The 18852-nt window shown below is 48.2% G+C and overlaps 1 protein-coding gene across 1 annotated transcript in view; it reads right to left on the reverse strand.

The window, feature by feature from the left end:
- The window catches only part of STYXL2 (serine/threonine/tyrosine interacting like 2), a 93808-nt gene that overhangs the window by 15855 nt on the left and 59101 nt on the right, over positions 1-18852 (reverse strand). Inside the window, exon 3 of the mRNA XM_075334914.1 lies at positions 15991-16085. Within this exon, the coding sequence (XP_075191029.1) occupies positions 15991-16085 (95 nt within the window). The remainder of the gene's footprint in view (positions 1-15990; positions 16086-18852) is intronic.

Here is an 18852-nt window from a genome sequence, read left to right on the forward strand (position 1 = left end):
TTCCAGCAGGGGAACGACCAGAAACACACGCCGAGATTGGGGAAATAACGGTTCAATGACAATGACGTAGTGGAGCAGTATTGTCCCCACAGTCCCCAGACCTCAACCCAATCCAACACTTTTTACTTTTTTGGGGGAGTTGTTAAAAGGTGAGCACTAATTGTTATTGCCCCAATTTATTATTTGTGTAGTTCCCCTTTAATTATGACCTACAGATATAACATATGCCCTAAAGGCTGCGTCCCCCGGATGCACGTAGCCACATTTATCACTAAGTTTTGAATATTTTCTAGAAATAGTCTCTAACGCTCTGATCCTAAATGTAGAAATGATCTCAGTAAAAAAAAAAAAATCTGGCAACAGGACAAAAAAAAAAAATCAAACAATTAATGAGCGGATTAAATATTATTTCCTGGAAAATGGCCCAAAATCCACACTGAGATGCAGAAAGAAACCCATAAAAATGACCAGAAAATGCCGTTTTTTAGAAGAATGGTAAAAGTGAAGCCTCGCTCTGCAGTCATCATTATATAATTACTTTTTGCTGTTATAACAGCTTTTTCTCTTTCTGTGCACTGTAAAAGAAGAAAAAAAAGTGCCATGCTCCTTCCTATAAACATGAATACCTTGAGAAAATTAGTAGTGATAACTGGAAACCATCAACAAGAAGCTACCGCTAATTGGAAACCATCAACAAGCTTGTTTCTAAGTATTGCTAAATGAGCATGTGAACCTTTAGGATTAGCAAATAATTTAAAGGTGAAATTAAATTCTTTTGTTTTCAATAAATGGGATGACAATCAGATGTGAGTGGGCAACCTGTTTTATTTAAAGAACAGGGATCTCTGAAAGTCTGAATTTCAAAACAAATTTTTGAATGTACATCATGGTACGAACACAGGAGATTTCTGAGGACCTCAGAAGTAGAGTTGTTGTTGCTCATGAGGCTGGAAAAAGTTACAAAGCCTCCTGTAAAGAGATTAGAATCTTTCAATCCACAGTCAGATAGATTGTGTACAACTGGAGTTAATTCAAGGACAATTATACCTCCCCAGGAGTGATCGATCAATCAAGATCATTCCAAAAGCAAAGTGTCTAATAGTCTGCAAGGTCATAAAGGAACCCAAGGTAACCTCAAAGCAACTAATGGCCACTCTTACATAAGCTAATAGGTCACAAAGGAACTCAAGGTAACCTATAAGCAACTAATGGCCTCTCTTGTATAAGCTAATAGGTCACAAAGGAACCCAAGGTAACCTCTAAGCAACTAAAGGCCTCTTTTACATAAGCTAATAGGTCACAAAGGAACCCAAGGTAACCTCAAAGCAACTAAAGGCCTCTCTTACATAAACTTATAGGTCACAAAGGAACCCAAGATAACCTCTAAACAACTAAAGTCCTCTCTAGCATAATCTTATAGGTTACAAAGGAACCCAAAGTAACCTCTAAGCAACTAAAGGCCTCTCTTGCATAAACTAATAGGTCACAAAAGAACCCAAAGTAACCTCTAAGCAACTAAAGGCCTCTCTTGCATAAGCTAATAGATGACAAAGGAACCCAAAGTAACCTCTAAGCAACTAAAGGCCTTTCTTGCATAAGCTAATTAGTCACAAAGGAACCCAAGGTAACTTCTAAGCAACTAAAGGCTTCTCTTACATAAGTTAATGTTCATGAGTAGTGATCGGTGAACCCAAACTGTAAACTTCGGGGTCCATGCACGAACCCCGAACACGAATTTCTTAGGGAAGTCCGTGTTTTTGTTCGTGTTCGGCCATCCGGATGAAATTACATTTTTATTTTTTCTTAAAAAAAAAAAAGGAAGCAAAATGGGGATTAAAGCAGGACAATTATATACTTACCGAGTGTCTGCGCAGCTGTCACACTGCTTCCGGGTCCGCTCATTAAATCTCATGCATATTCACTGCTTCCCCTGACCAACCGCTTTGACAGTATCAGTGATTGGTTGCAGTAAAACAACCGGCGTTTGTGATTGGTTGCCCTCAATCTAGATGTCTGGTTCCTGGAGTGGTGTGTAAAAATAAACAAGTGCCTGTCTTTCCCATGTGGCGATCTTGTCGCATTACCTATGAGCGCCTGTCTTTCCCACGTGGCGATCTTGTCGCGTTACCTATGAGCACCTGTCTTTCCCACAAGGTGATCTTGTTGCGTTTCCTATGAGCGCTTTTCTTTCCCACGTGGCGATCTTGTTGCGTTACCTATGAGCACCTGTCTTTCCCACGTGGCAATCTTGTTGCGTTACTTATGAGCGCCTGTCTTTCCCACGTGGCGATCTTGTCGCGTTACCTATGAGCGCCTGTCTTTCCCACATGGTGATCTTGTCGCATTACCTATGAGTACCTGTCTTTCCCACGTGGCGATCTTGTCTCATTACCTATAAGCGCCTGTCTTTCCCACGTGGCGATCTTGTCTCGTTACCTATGAGCACCTGTCTTTCCCACGTGGCGATCTTGTCGTATTACCTATGAGTACCTGTCTTTCCCACGTGGCGATCTTGTCTCATTACCTATAAGCGCCTGTCTTTCCCACGTGGCGATCTTGTCTCGTTTCCTATGAGCGCCTGTCTTTCTCACATGGCGATCTTGTCGTATTACCTATGAGCGCCTGTCTTTCCCACAAGGTGATCTTGTCACGTTACCTATGAGCGTCTGTCTTTCCCACGTGGCGATCTTGTCTCGTTTCCTATGAGCGCCTGTCTTTCCCACGTGGCGATCTTGTCTCGTTACCTATGAGCGCCTGTCTTTCTCACATGGCGATCTTGTCGTATTACCTATGAGCGCCTGTCTTTCCCACAAGGTGATCTTGTCACGTTACCTATGAGCGCCTGTCTTTCCCACGTACGATCTTATCGTATTACCTATGAGCGCCTGTCTTTCTCACATGGCGATCTTGTCGCGTTACCTATGAGCGCCTGTCTTTCCCACAAGGTGATCTTGTCGCGTTACCTATGAGCGCCTGTCTTTCTCACATGGCGATCTTGTCGTATTACCTATGAGCGCCTGTCTTTCTCACATGGCGATCTTGTCGCGTTACCTATGAGCGCCTGTCTTTCCCACGTGGCAATCTTGTCGCGTTACCTATGAGCGCCTGTCTTTCCCACGTGGCGATCTTGTCGCGTTACCTATGAGCACCTGTCTTTTCCACATGGCGATCTTGTTGCGTTACCTATGATGACCTGTCTTTCCCACGTGTGATCTTGTTCGTGTTACCTATGAGCGCCTGTCTTTCTCACATGGCCATCTTGTCATATTACCTATGAGCGCCTGTCTTTCCCACGTGTGATCTTGTCGCATTACCTATGAGTCCCTGTCTTTCCCACGTGGCGATCTTGTCGCATTACCTATGAGTCCCTGTCTTTCCCACGTGGCCATCTTGTCGTATTACCTATGAGCGCCTGTCTTTCCCACGTGGCGATCTTGTCGCGTTACCTATGAGCGCCTGTCTTTCCCACGTGGCGATCTTGTCTCATTACCCATAAGCGCCTGTCTTTCCCACGTGGCGATCTTGTCTCGTTACCTATGAGCACCTGTCTTTTCCACGTGGCCATCTTGTCGTATTACCTATGAGTGCCTGTCTTTCCCACGTGGCCATCTTGTCGTATTACCGATGAGCGCCTGTCTTTCCCACGTGGCGATCTTGATGCGTTACCTATGATGGCCTGTCTTTTCCACGTGGCCATCTTGTCGCATTACCTATGATGGCCTGTCTTTCCCACGTGTGATCTTGTCGCATTACCTATGAGTCCCTGTCTTTCCCACGTGGCGATCTTGTCGCATTACCTATGAGTGCCTGTCTTTCCCACATGGCGATCTTGTCGCATTACCTATGAGTCCCTGTCTTTCCCACGTGGCGATCTTGTCGCGTTACCTATGAGTCCCTGTCTTTCCCACGTGGCGATCTTGTCGCGTTACCTATGAGTCCCTGTCTTTCCCACGTGGCGATCTTGTCGCATTACCTATGAGTCCCTGTCTTTCCCACGTGGCGATCTTCTCGCGTTACCTATGAGTGCCAGTCTTTACCACGATTCCAGGCATCCCAGCCTACATTCATGTGTATGTTTGACGAAGGTTTAAAGACCGAAATGTTTCTACTACACAATTCATATATATCGCTAATATACCACCAGCAAAAAATGTGAGTGCCGGATTCTTTTATATCGGTTATCCACAGACACAACGTCCCCTGATGATCCCAGCTCTGCTACATGCTGAGCCAGTGAATATTCATAAGGTTTAATCAGCGGACCCGGAAGCAGTGAGACAGCCTCCCGGAGACTTAGTAAGTATTACGTCCCTACTTTAATAGCCATTTTGCTTCCTTTTGCAGCCCCCTAGCCATTTTACAGCACATAAGTTGCCCATAGACTTATATGGGGTTCGGGGTCCAGGCTCAAGTTTGGGTTCAAGTCCGGTCCCAAAATGTTTTTTGTTTTTTTTGTTAAGTCCAGCCAGACTTGCTGAACCTGAACATCTGTGGGTTTGCCCATCTCTCTTTGTAAGTGCATCTGTCCTTGATGTGATCTTAGAGGAACGTAGGTAAAACAGCAAAACAACGACCCAAAGCCACAAGTCGTTCTACAAAAGAAGAATAAAGGTAAAGTTTTGCAAAAGTCAAGTAGTCAGGTCACAATCCTGACCCTAATCCTATAGAAATGTTGTGAAAGGACCTGATGTGAGCAGATCATGGAGAAAACCTCCAACATAACAGAGGTGAAGCTGTTTTATAGGGAGGAATCGGATAAAATTTCTACATCCGATGAGCAGAACTAATCAACAATCACCAGAAATGGTTAGATGCAGATATTGCTGCACAAGTGGTCACACTAGATACTAAAATCAAAGGTTCATTGTGATGCTCAACACTATGTGGCGTAGTGTGATGCTAGTTACTAGGTGGCGATAGATACTACTTGCGTGCAGTGTGAACAGAGAGGTAGTCAAACAAGGCGGGGTCAGGAACCAGGAGGACACGACAGGACACAGGGAGCAGGCAGAGACGAGATCAAGATACCGGCCGAAAGACAGGATTCCAGGAGAGTGTGTATAGGATACAGGGAGCAGGCGGAGACATGGTCAGGAGAAGGTCCGAGGTCAGAAACCAGGAGGTAATGACAAAGTCAGGGGGGTGGGCAGAGCAAAGTCAACTACAGTCTAGAGTCGAGAGCAAAAGATCAGATAACTGTACACAAACGGGAGCCAAGAGCACTTACTGCAGAACCAGGAAATACGACTGGCGATGTTCCGAGCGAGTGACACGCCCACCAGGGCCGTGGGGCACTCGGAACCGGGCCGGTTCTGTTGGGAGGTCACGACAATAGGGCCCGACTCCGTGACCCTGGCGGTGTCGTTTTAAATGGGTGGGGATATGTACAGGGGATGATGAATCGTGACGCCACCTGTGGTCTTCGGCCAGGTATGGCTGACGCTGCTTAGACGGGACCGCTGGGGCAGATGGTGATGCAGTTGACATGGTACAGCTCCTCTCACAGGTGGAGCTAGGACCCCAGGGCAACTGTAGGCAGTTGTTAGCCAGTGAAGTGTTGGGACAGTGCAGGGCTAGCGGCGCAGGCAATGAGTCCAGGACACAGCAGGGTGCAGTCACAAGGTGTTTACTCACGGTTGGCAATTTCAGGTTATCATGGCCGGTCAAACACCACCCTTGGAATGCTGAGTCCTGCGGTGATGGGGTCTAGCCGATCCCCAGGTAACTTGGAGGCACAGAATCGGTGTTCCTTTCTGTAATAGCCATTCCAGGTCGTCTTCCAGCGCTTGCCTGAGCAGTGCCCAGACCCCTTTCTGGGCGGCTCCTTGCTCTGTGTCCTGGTCCTATCTGGTCACCTTCCAGTGGATTCGTGTGTGGTAGCGGCTCCGGTTTGCTAGCTGAGCCTGGTTGTTCTCCACTAGTCTAGCGGCCGATTCCCCTTTGCGGCCAAGTCCCTTCACACCGGTACGTCAGATGTGGATGCGAGCGCACGGGTGGATCTCTAACTTCCCGTGACTCTAGGACCCCTTCTTCCTTTCTTTCTTCCTCCAGCTCCAGTCCTCAGGACCTCTCTCTTCTTACATCCTTCCTCGTTCTGTGTCTAAAGGGGGCTTTACACGCTACGATATCGTTAATGTTTTATCGTCGGGGTCAAGTTGTTAGTGACGCACATCCGGCGTCATTAACGATATCGCAGCGTGTGACACTGATCAGCGACCTTAAGCATCCTCAAAAATGGTGAAAATCGTTCACCATGGAGAGGTCGTCCCAAAACCAAAAATCGGTAAGGGTTGTTTTTCGTTGTGGTTCGTCGCTCCTGCGGCAGCACACATCGCTGTGTGTAACACCGCAGGAGCGAGGAACGTCTCCTTACCGGCCGCCGGCCGCAATGCGGAAGGAAAGAGGTGGGCGGGGTGTTACGTCCCGCTCATCTCCGCCCCTCCGCTTTGATTGGCCGGCCGCTTAGTGACGTCGCAGTGACGTCGCTGTGATGCCGAACGTCCCTCCCCCTTGAGGGACGGATTGTTCGGCAGTCACAGCGACGACACCGACCAGGTAAGTGCGTGTGACGCTGCCGTAGCGATAATGTTCGCTGCGGCAGCGATCACACGATATCGCATGCACGACGGGGGCGGGTGCTTTTGCGTACGATATCGCTAGCATGTAAAGCCCGCTTAACTTGTTCTGTCTAGTTTCACTTTCCTTTTCCACACTGTTCTAAGTGTCCAGCCACTAACTAACCCCACCTCCAGGCTGCTTCCGGGACTGTGCTCTCCAAAAGGAGCAATCTGGCCCTAACCACGGCCTGATGGAGTGTAAGCTATATCTACAGTGTGTGAGTGTACTCCGGCCTTACCAGGGATGGGGCTCCACACCTGTGGCTGAGGTGCACTACCTCTGTGGCGACTGGACCCTCAGGAGGAAAGCCCCTCCTAACACCAGCGTAGGACCCACTGCTGAGAAACAACCGGTCCACAGGACCTCCAGACAAATAGCAGAGCATGTAAACCTGCAAAACGCTCTGCGCGACGGAACAGGCAAGTACCGGCTCTGCAGGAGAGCATGGCAGATCATCACAGAGCACAAGATGCTCCGCACATCGGAACCGTGACAGCAGTAAAGAATAAGGTTTAAATAAATGTTTTAAAAATATTAAAAAAATCAATGGAACATAAATAAAATTCAGTTAAAAATAAAGAAAAAAATATTTGTACATCTGGTTCTGTCGTGTATAAAAATGTCTGATCTTTTGTCGTCTAAAAAATGCGGCAATCGTGATTTTTGGGACCTTGATGTCCAGATTGAAGGAGTTCAGGAATATTTAGTTTTCAAAAACTGGAAGTTCTGATATTTTTGATTTTTTTTTCAACCCTTCGCAGCTTCAGCCAAAAAGCGTGCGTGCTTCCCGTGGTGGGCCGAGCTCCCACACACCACAATGAGGAGAACTGAACTCGGCAAGTGCAGCCTCGGTCTGTCTCTGACTCTTCCCGATCCCGCTCTTCTTCACCAGTAAAATCTTTGTCGGAGCTTCTGAGGGTGTCAGAAGTATTTTGTAAAAGCAGAAGTTGGACTGGAAGGAGACATCAAAGATGCTGAGAGCTCAGTACAGGGCGCATATGTCGGCTTTGATTTTAAGTCCTTCAGTGGTAAAGATTGCTGGAAAATTCCCGTGGAGCAGAAAATGCCGCTATTTATTCGACTGCATTAAACCTGATGTGTCAGGATCTTCTTTTAAGAGCATTTCCACCGAAAAATCAAAAGGTAATGACCTGAAAATACAAGTCCCTTAGTCGCCCTTCAGTGTAAAGCCTTCATATACTCTTCAGCCATAATCTTCTATTTTTTCATGGATAATGCATCTACCAAGTCACATCTAATAGTATACTCCAGAGCTGCACTCACTATTCTGCTGGCGCAGTCAGTGTACATGCATTACAGTACTGATCCTGTACTGACCCTAGGTTATATACTGCAGAGCTGCGCTCACTATTCTGCTGGCGCAATCACTGTGTACATTTATTACATTACTGATCCTATACTGATCCTGAGTTACCTCCTGTATTATACTCCAGAGCTGCACTCACTATTCTGCTGGTGCAGTCACTGTGTACATTTATTACATTACTGATCCTATACTGATCCTGAGTTACCTCCTGTATTATACTCCAGAGCTGCACTCACTATTCTGCTGGTGCAGTCACTGTGTAGATACATTACATTACTGATCCTGTACTGATCCTGTATTATACTCCAGAGCTGCGCTCACTATTCTGCTGGTACAGTCACTGTGTTCATACATTACATTACTGATCCTGAGTTACATCCTGTATTATACTCCAGAGCTGCGCTCACTGTTCTGCTGGTGCAGTCACTGTGTAGATATATTACATTACTGATCCTGAGTTACATCCTGTATTATACTCCAGAGCTGCACTCACTATTCTGCTGGTGCAATCACTGTGTACATACATTACATTACTGATCCTGAGTTACATCCTGTATTATACTCCAGAGCTGCACTCACTATTCTGCTGGTACAGTCACTGTGTTCATACATTACATTACTGATCCTGAGTTACATCCTGTATTATACTCCAGAGCTGCACTCACTATTCTGCTGGTGAAGTCACTGTATACATACATTACATTACTGATCCTAAGTCACATCCTGTATTATACTCCAGAGCTGCACTCACTATTCTGCTGGTGCAGTCACTATGTACATACAGTACATTACTTACTGTTTCCTGTATTATACTCCAGAGCAGGCGGCAGTTACTTTTTCTTCATTAGATAACTGACTTTCCATCACAGCTTGCTCTTTTAAAGCACAGAACAAGCACAATATCCTTGGAGATTTCAGCTCTGAAGCTTGAGTAATTGTTAATAAAACTCTGGAGTATAATTCCGGCTGCTTATAGGGGCAGAATATCCATCTTTTCATGGAGAATTTTTTGTCAAATCCAACCCGGCTTGTAACCTTTATTGGACATGAAATAAGTAGAAATAAGGTGCTGAGGAGGAGGAAGGCGCAGCCGGAGAGGACCCCCAAATAACGAGAGCGTATGACATTAAAAATGGATGGCGTGCCGTCTGTACAAATACTGGTATCAGTGGTTACATGCTGTAAATTACACTGCTGGAGTGAGTGACCTCAAACATTAACTCAATTGCTGAGTAAGGGGTCAGGAAGGGATTTGCCCCCCTATGAGAATAAATTAGAGGCAGCAAGGGTGGGGGGAGGGGAACTCAGTTTGTAAAGGCTTCATGTGGATAAAATATAGAAATATTTTAATAGGGTTTCCGAGCATGAACAGCCTTTTTAAGGTACGGCCAGAGCATATCAATCAGATTAAGGTCAGGACTTTGGCTTAACCCCCCCCCAAAAAATTAAGACTTTGGAGTGGGCTAGTCATTGTCCTGCTGCATAACCCAAGTGCCCGTCAGCTTGAGGTCAGGAACATATGGCCGGACATTCTCCTTCAGAATTTTTTGGTAGACAGCAGAATTCATGTTTCCATTAACCACAACAAATCTTCCAGCAACAAAAGACTACCACCACCATACCTTACTGTGGGTATGATGTTCCTTTTCTGAAATACCATGTTACTTCTATACCAGATGTAATGGGACATTCACCTTCCAAAAAGTTCAACTTTTGTCTCGTCAGTCCACAGAGTATTCTCCCAAATGTCTTGGGGATCATCAAGTTTTCTAGCAAAACTGAGACAAGTCTTTACGCCCTTTTTGCTCAGCAGTGATTTTCCTCTTGGATCTCTGCCTTGCCGTCCATTTTTGGCTGGTTACTTTCTTAGGGTGGAGTCATGAACACTGACCATAACTGAGGCATGTGATGCTTGCAGTTCTTTGGATGTTGTTCTGGGGTCTTTTGTGACCTCTTTGATGAGTCGTCCCTGCTTTATAACCTTTTCCAGACTGATATATCTCAATTACTTTGTTTCTCAATTTTTTTGGATCACAGCAAGATGTCCAGCTTTTGAGGATCTTTTGGTCTACTTCACTTTGTCAGGCAGGTCCTATTTAAGTGATTTTTTGATTGATTGAGAACAGGTGTGGCAGTACTCAGGCTTGGGAGGATCTTCTAGGGGATTAGAACTCAGCTTCCCAAAGATGTGATAACCCAATTAAAACATAAATTAGGGTAGGGGGAAAAAAAAATCACTTTTTTTTACACAGGGCCCTGTAGGTTTGGATTTCTTTTTCCCTTAATTAATAAAGGCCTTCATGTATACACTGCATTTTGTGTTACTTGTGTTATCTTTGTCTAATAGTTATCTATCTATCTATCTATCTATCCTATCTATCTATCCATCTATCTATCCCTCTATCTATCTATCTATCCCTCCCTCTATCTATCTATCCCTCTATCTATCCCTCCCTCTATCTATCTATCTCTCTATCTATCCCTCTATCTATCTATCTATCTATCCCTCTATCTATCTATCTATCCCTCTATCTATCCCTCTATCTATCTATCTATCCCTCTATCTATCTATCCCTCTATCTATCTATCTATCTATCCCTCTATCCCTCTATCTATCTATCCCTCTATCTATCTATCCCTCTATCTATCTATCTATCCCTCTATCTATCTATCTATCCCTCTATCTATCTATCTATCCCTCTATCTATCCCTCTATCTATCCCTCTATCTATCTATCTATCCCTCTATCTATCTATTGTCAGGACCGGGAGGACTGGTAGACCCAGGAGGTGGATCCGCTGGACCGAGCACCCCACCGGGGGGCAGGGTACACGGCAGCCGGAGCACTGGCGTGGCCGGGATGGGAGCCGCGTCCCACAGGGGACAGGAAGAACAAAGTCACTGGGGTCACGGAGTTCCTTGAGACAGTGCAGGACACTGGTACAGGTGCCGGGTAGTAAAGACAGGCAGTAGTACAGGACACGGCACAAGGGGACCTGAGCACCTAGCTCACAAGACAAAGCTTCAAGACACGTTGATCAGGCCCCGCCCACATGGAAAGGCTAGTCTTATATACCCAGCACAGCCTCATGTCATTTCCTGCTGCAGGTGTGCTGGGCCTATAAGACCAGGAGAGTGGGCGCGGCCCGGTCCTATACAGAACCATGTGGCTAAGACTCAGAGTCAGACTCATAAGACCAGGAGCAGGACCCAGGAGAGCACGAGCGGGAGCGGCAGCCATGACCAGTGGACACGTGGACTGGATCAGTGAGCAAGGAGCGGTGGTGCGATGGCGATACTGGATCAGTGGGTAAGGAGCGGTGCCTGGATGGTGAGACCGGCTCAGTGGGTAAGGAGCGGTGGTGTGCTGGCGATGCTGGATCAGTGGGTACGGAGCGGTGGTGCAATGCAGGGACCGGCTCAGTGGGTAAGGAGGGCTGTCGGGACACCGGGAGCGTGACAGTACCCCCCCCTTGAAGCCCCCCTCCCCGCGGCCGGGACATGTAGGCGCGCCGAAGAGGGGCAGCAACGTACTTCCGGGACAACCAGGACCGGGCCTCAGGACCACAATCCACCCAATCGACCAGGAAGGACTGCTTACCCCGGACTGTTTTCATGGCCACTATGTCCCGTATCGGAGAACCCAAGTCAGCGGCAACGGAGGCAACGGAAAGGGGAAGACAGTCAGAAGCAGGACCGGAGTCTTGGACGACCGGATCGGGTGTCTCGGACCGGGTACAGGACAGTGTCTCATCCTCAGTAGCCGGTGGCATCAAAGTCTCAATTGTCAGGGACGGTGGAACGACGCTGGAGTGCGTCGTCTCTTCTGGTTCCAGTGGCACCACAGGCACAAGGGACAGGAGTTGTGGTACGGCACTGGACTGCGTCGTCACCTCTTCCTCTTCCTGTGGCATAACAGGTTCAGGTGACAGGGGCCGAGGAATGGGCTGTAGGCAGTGGTCATGACACAAGGGCCCCCAGCAAGTAATAGCGCCAGAGCGCCAACTAATGGCAGGGTCATGGAGTTGAAGCCAGGGCAGACCCAGCAGGAGCTCAGGAGCCATTCTTGGGATGACATAGAAGGCAATGGTCTCAGTATGCAAAGTGCCAACCTGGAGTCTCACGGGTTCAGTGGTATACCGGACAGGTTCGTATAGTGGTTTACCATCCACGGAGGCGAACCAGAGGGGCTTGGCAAGCAGGATCACAGGTACCTGGTATCGGTTCACTGCAGACTGGTGTATGAAATTACCCACTGCCCCAGAATCAATGTGGGCCTCTGCTGTGAACCTGATCTTCTCCGTCGTCACCTGGACAGTCTGCGTAACTGGAACGGAGGGGATTCCGGTGCCAAGGGTGGCGGTTCCCACCATCCCTTGGACCCGGGGTCTACCTGGTTTCTCCGGGCAAGAACGGAGCATATGTGAACCATCTCCGCAATAGAAGCACAGGCCCCGGGCGAGTCGTTCTGCACGGCGTTGCTTGGCTTGGTTCAGTTGGTCAACTTGCATGGGTTCTGGAAACACATCACAGGAAGGCAGGGGCAAGGGAGCGGTAGGCCTCTGTGGGGACAAGGCGTGACGGGGTGGTCGCTTTTCCTCCCGGAATACCTCTTTGGTTCGCTCCTGGAAACGGAGGTCAATCCGGGTGGCTAAGGATATCAAAGCGTCCAAAGTTCGTGGAACGTCACGGCCGGCTAGTTCGTCTTTGACGCGGCCAGAGAGACCTTCCCAAAAGGCCGCCGTCAAGGCCTCATTGTTCCAGCCCAGCTCAGAAGCGAGCGTGCGGAACTGGATGGCGTATTGGCCGACGGTCAGGGTCCCTTGGCGTAGCCGGAGGAGCAAAGAGGTCACTGCGGTAGTACGTCCGGGTTCATCGAAGGTACTTCGGAAAGCTTGCAGGAATTCCCGGATGTCGGTGGTCATTGGATCCTCATTCTCCCACAGGGGGTTAATCCAGGCTAGAGCTTCGCCTTCCAAGTGTGACATCAGGAACGCCACTTTAGCCTGGTCTGAGACAAACAAATGGGGAAGCAGCTTGAAATGCAGGGAGCACTGGTTCAAGAAGCCTCTGCAGGTCTTGGGATCCCCCGCATAGCGAGGCGGAGCAGCGAGGCAGAGTTGCGAAGCCAAGGGGACAACAGGTTCGGACTTAGATGCTGTCTGCTGCGTCGACGGAGACGAGGCGGCGGTCTGTAACGTGTACAACCGGTGGTCCACAGACGTCAGGAACTTCAGTATGCGGTGTAAGGTGTCACGCTGTTGCACCAGTTCCTGGCGTAGTTCAGCCAGCTCAGCCGTTTGTGCTCCGGCGGAATCCATGGCCTGATCAATCTGTCAGGACTGGGAGGACTGGTAGACCCAGGAGGTGGATCCGCTGGACCGAGCACCCCACCGGGGGGCAGGGTACACGGCAGCCGGAGCACTGGCGTGGCCGGGATTGGAGCCACGTGCCACAGGGGACGGGTAGAACAAAGTCACCGGGGTCACAGAGTTCCTTGAGACAGTGCAGGACACTGGTACAGGTGCCGGGTAGTAAAGATAGGCAGTAGTACAGGACACGGCACAAGGGGACCTGAGCACCTAGCTCACAAGACAAAGCTTCAAGACACGTTGATCAGGCCCCGCCCACATGGAAAGGCCAGTCTTATATACCCAGCACAGCCTCATGTCATTTCCTGCTGCAGGTGTGCTGGGCCTATAAGACCAGGAGAGTGGGCGCGGCCCGGTCCTATACAGAACCATGTGGCTAAGACTCAGAGTCAGACTCATAACACCAGGAGCAGGACCCAGGAGAGCACGAGCGGGAGCGGCAGCCATGACCAGTGGACACGTGGACTGGATCAGTGAGCAAGGAGCGGTGGTGCGATGGCGATACTGGATCAGTGAGTAAGGAGCGGTGCCTGGATGGTGAGACCGGCTCAGTGGGTAAGGAGCGGTGGTGTGCTGGCGATGCTGGATCAGTGGGTACGGAGCGGTGGTGCGATGCAGGGACCGGCTCAGTGGGTAAGGAGGGCTGTCGGGACACCGGGAGAGTGACATCTATCTATCTATCCCTCTATCTATCCCTCTATCTATGTATCTATCTATCTATCTATCCCTCTATCTATCTATCTATCCCTCTATCTATCTATCTAGCTATCTATCCCTCTATCTATCTATCCCTCCCTCTATCTATCTATCTATCTATCTATCTATCCATCTATCTATCTATCTATCCCTCTATCTATCTACCTATCTATCTATCTATCTATCTATCTATCCCTCTATCTATTTATCTATCTATCTATCTATCTATCTCTCTATCTATCTATCTATCTATCCCTCTATCTATCTACCTATCTATCTATCTATCTATCTATCTATCCCTCTATCTATCTATCCCTCTATCTATTTATCTATCTATCTATCTATCTATCTCTCTATCTATCTATCTATCAAATCAAATCAAATCAAATAAGCTTTATTGGCAGGACCAAATACAAATTAGTTTTGCCAAAGCAAGTGTGCATTAGGGACTGGGGCTGTGGGGATGGAGGGTGGGGACTGTAGGAAGGATGGATGGGGCACATCCAAGGTGGGGACTGTGGGGGCACTTCTAGGATGGGGGCTATGGAAGGCCATGGCTTATGATGGGGCATTTCCAGGGTGGGGACTGTGGTAACGGTGGTTGGGGCATATCCAGGGTGGGGATTGGGGGGCCACATCTGGGATGGGGGGCTATGGAAGTCCATGACTTATCATAGTTCTCTTTCTCGAAGTCTATGGCATTCGCTCACATACCGCGCTGCTATCTCCACTGCGCTCTCTTCTTCCCCCAGCAGGATATATATTTTCTCTTCCTCCTTCATGGAGCTGAAATCCGGGAAGAGATGCGAGAGTCTCCTGAAGTGAGTGTCCCTCACTGCTGAGTACTTGGTGCAGTGTAGCAGGAGGTGGGTTTCATCCTCCAGGGCCTCCAGGTCACAGTGTTGGCACAGTCTGTCCTCCCTGGGCTTGTAGCTCTGCTTGTGTCGGCCGGATTCGATGGCTAGACTGTGGGCACTGAGTCTATATCGGCTCAGGGTCCTGCGGTCTCTGGGGTCCGGGATTTTCTCCAGATACGGGGCCAGTCTGTAGTCTCTCTGTAGTCTCTGGTACGTGGTCAGTTTCTGTGAGGTGTTTATGTCGGTCCTCCAGTCACTGACATACCTCTCCTGGCCCTCGTCCACCATCGTCCTGATTCTGGTTCTTGTCAGGCTGCTGTGATTGGTTATTTTGTCCAGTTGGGTTTGGGAGAGCTGTGCCCGGGGTCCTGGTTCATCTGGCCCACGTATATGTATCAGAGCTTTGTGGTGATGGGAGCTTGGATTGCTGCTCTGTAGGTGAGCCTGAAATGATAGTGACCTCTTCAGAGCTGCTAGGTGTAGAGGGAATCTGCCCAGCTCGGCTCGACAGGCACTGTTGGAGGTGCTTCGATGGACCTGGAGAAGGGGCTTACAGAATTCCAGGTGGAATATTTCTGTTGGACTGGAATCCCACCTTGACCAATCTGGGTAAGTGTGAGGGCCCCAGACTTCGCTGCCGTACAGGAGGATTGGGGCAATGATGGAATCGAAGATTTTTAGCCAGACCCTCACTGGTGGCTTCAGATGATACAATTTCCTTCGGATGGCATAAAAGGTTTTGCAGGCCTTGTTTTTCAGGGTCTCTATGGCTTGTTTGAAGCTCCCTGACTGGTGAATTTCCAGGCCCAAGTAGGTGTATTTGTCTGTTCCTGTTAGAGTGCAGCCGTTTAGGACAAATGAAGGATGCTGGTCAAATCTTCTTTTTCTATCTATCTATCTATCTATCTATCTATCTATCTATCTATCTATCTATCTATCCCTCTATCTATCCCTCTATCTATCTATCTATCTATCTATCTATCTATCCCTCTATCTATCCCTCTATCTATCTATCCCTCTATCTATCTATCTATCTATCTATTTATCTATCTATCTATCCCTCTATCTATCTATCCATCACACAATCCCCCTACTTTCTAGGAATGATGGCTGACGTTACCTTCACTTATAATCTTCTTGGCGGCCACTGCGGATGATAGGTGGATTGGTTCCATGAAGATGCTCTCTGTGTACGCGTCCGAGACCATGGAGAGGCTGCAAATACAAATGTGAAGGTGAAATATCTGTACAATTAAGAAAATTAATATCTTAGCAGAATGAGGGTGTATCTAATCCTCTTGTGCGTGATACTGACTGCTGATCTTGTGTATCTGAGCTCGTCATGTATAATACTGTCTGCTGAGTCCAAAAATCTAATTCGTGTTACAATTTGCTGAGTTGTGTATATAATCCTATCATGTGTGATACTAATATCTCCCAGCAGTCCTTGGGTTAGCGGGACAGTCCTGAATTGAGAGAGATGTCCTGCTTTCCCTGGAGGTCAGGGCTATGTCTATGGTGTTGTAGACTCAGATGTTGCTGTGATTTTTCAGTTCCTTCTCCTCCAACACAATACATTTATTGCATTCATTCATCGATTATCTCTCTGATTTTCATGAAGTTTGGATTTCCCTGGGACTCAAACACTTGCATGGCTGTTGTGACGCCTGCCTGGAGCCACGGACTCAGGATCGGTGAAACAGGTGAATGGAGGCAACCGTCCACAAAGCAGTAACGCGGACCCCGCAACCCTTTATCCCCTATACAGGGATTTGGAATTATGACAGGGCCCAGGTGATCGCTGCCCGCGGAAGACTGCGGTCCTGAGAAGAGCAGTAACCAGGCAGGGTCAAATCCAGAAGGTAGAACAGGGACAAAAATTGTCAGGCGGGAGAGTGGTCAGATATCAAGCTAAGGGTCAAAACCAAAACTAGCAGCGAAGTACAGGAACGGCAGGCAGAAGAGTGGTCAGGTAGTCAAGCTAAGGTCAATACACGGGAATACAAACAACAGCAATCTGGCACCTGCCAACAGAAGGGAGAAGGCATAAGAGGGGGGTGGTGCCTTCCCATTGGCCCCAGCTGAAAGGTAACTCCTCATCCGGAAGGAACACACCACCACAATCAACCAGTGGTACTGCAGGTCCTAGTAAAACCCAGCCTAATAGATGAGCGGTGCCTGCGCCCAGCAGAGTCACTGACTGCTCCCCCGTCCCCAGTGCCGCCCATAGTGGTGATGTGGCTGTATATGGTGATTGAAGCAGAAGTCAACTCTGGTTATATCTCTAAATGATGTTTTTCTTCTTTATAGGCACATTGTTCTGGCAATGGTATTAAGTATTTGGTTTCATCTGGCGATGATCTTCAGTCTTCAGGATCCTCTGACGATAGTTTTTGGTTTTCAGGTTCCAATGGTGATGGTATTCATTCTCCGGTTTCCTCTGGTGATGGTATTCGTTCTCTGGTTTCCTCTGGTGATGGTATTCAGTCTTCAGGATCCTCTGGCAATGGTTTTCGGACTTTGAGTTCCTTTGATGTTGGTATTCAGTCTTCGGGTTCCTCTGGTGATGGTGTCCAGTCTTCGGGATCCTCAGGCAATGGTATTAAGTCTTCGGGATTCTCTGACAATGGTAATTGGTCTTCGGGATCCTCTGATGATGGTTTTTGATTTTCGGGTTCCTCTGACAATGGTATTCGTTCTCCGGTTTCCCCTGGTGATGGTATTCAGCCTTCGGGATCCTCTGGCGATGGTTTTCGGACTTTGGGTTCCTCTGGTGTTGGTATTCAGTCTTCGGATTTCTCTGGTCTGGTGAGGGTATTCAGTCTTTTGGATCCGCGGGCGACGGTATTCAGTCTTCAGTATCCTCTGCCAATGTTATTCGGGATCCTCCGACAATGGTTTTTGATCTTCGGGTTCCTCTGGCAATGGTCTTCGTTCTCCGGTTTCCTTTGGTGATGGTATTCAGTCTCCGGGATCCTCTGGCGATGGTATTTGGTCTTTGGATTCCTGTGATCATGGTATTTGGTGTCTGTTTTTTTCTGGTGATGGAATTCAGTTTTTCAGGATCCTCTAGTGATGGCATACAGTTTTCTGGTTTCTCTGGGCATAGCACATTTCCAGATAATTCTACGTCAGGCGACACGGGCCTCACCTTCTGCGTAGACATCTGCTCCCTTGGTAATCTTGGAAGCAAACTGGAGGTGAAAAATGAAAAGCGCAATAGGGTGATACCTGATAACAGCAGGGATGAAGGGGGTAGATAAATTCCTCACCTGGGATGGTTGTGTGAGACACAACCACTATGTAGGCATAAAGGCTGCTGCAGATCCACATGTGTACAGACACCAAACCAGAATATATGAAGTAGATAGTGGTTCCTCTACGCCACCCGCGTGACTAAAAACGATAGTCAGATGAAAAATAGACAGGTTTATTAATCTACGCGTTTTGGAGTGATCTGGTCCCTTCCTCAGGATAAAACCATAATGCACAATGAACAGTGGCAGCGCAGAGGAACCACTATCTACTTCATATATTCTCCCTTGGTAATCTTGGCGCCAACTCTGCCTTCTCGATGCCGGCCCAGCCTTTTATATTTTGTAGCTGCGCCACATTTGTCACCTCACTCGGTGTCCGCCTCTAACTTTTCCCTCGAGTTAACATACTCTTTGCAGATCAGTTCCTGATGGTGCTGGTCCTCCGGCAGATGGCGATGTTGGTACACAGATGTCGTGGAGCAATGAACATATCCATCTCTGGCCACTCTCTTACATGGGCAACAACGGCAGAGCGATAAATCTGCCCATTCTACATGGGAGTGCTCTGTAATGATGTTCGGAGTCAGTATGTGGAGGTCACCGGTGACCGGGCCCTCCACTGCATCAGCAGGTACCATGGCAACATGGCTGTGCTTTACAGATAGAGGTAGCGGCCATTCATGTTCCTCACATCATGTGTATCCCAGTGCAGTGTCCTGTAATCT

This window comes from Anomaloglossus baeobatrachus, chromosome 2 (assembly GCF_048569485.1).
Source record: "Anomaloglossus baeobatrachus isolate aAnoBae1 chromosome 2, aAnoBae1.hap1, whole genome shotgun sequence".
NCBI lineage: Eukaryota > Metazoa > Chordata > Amphibia > Anura > Aromobatidae > Anomaloglossus > Anomaloglossus baeobatrachus.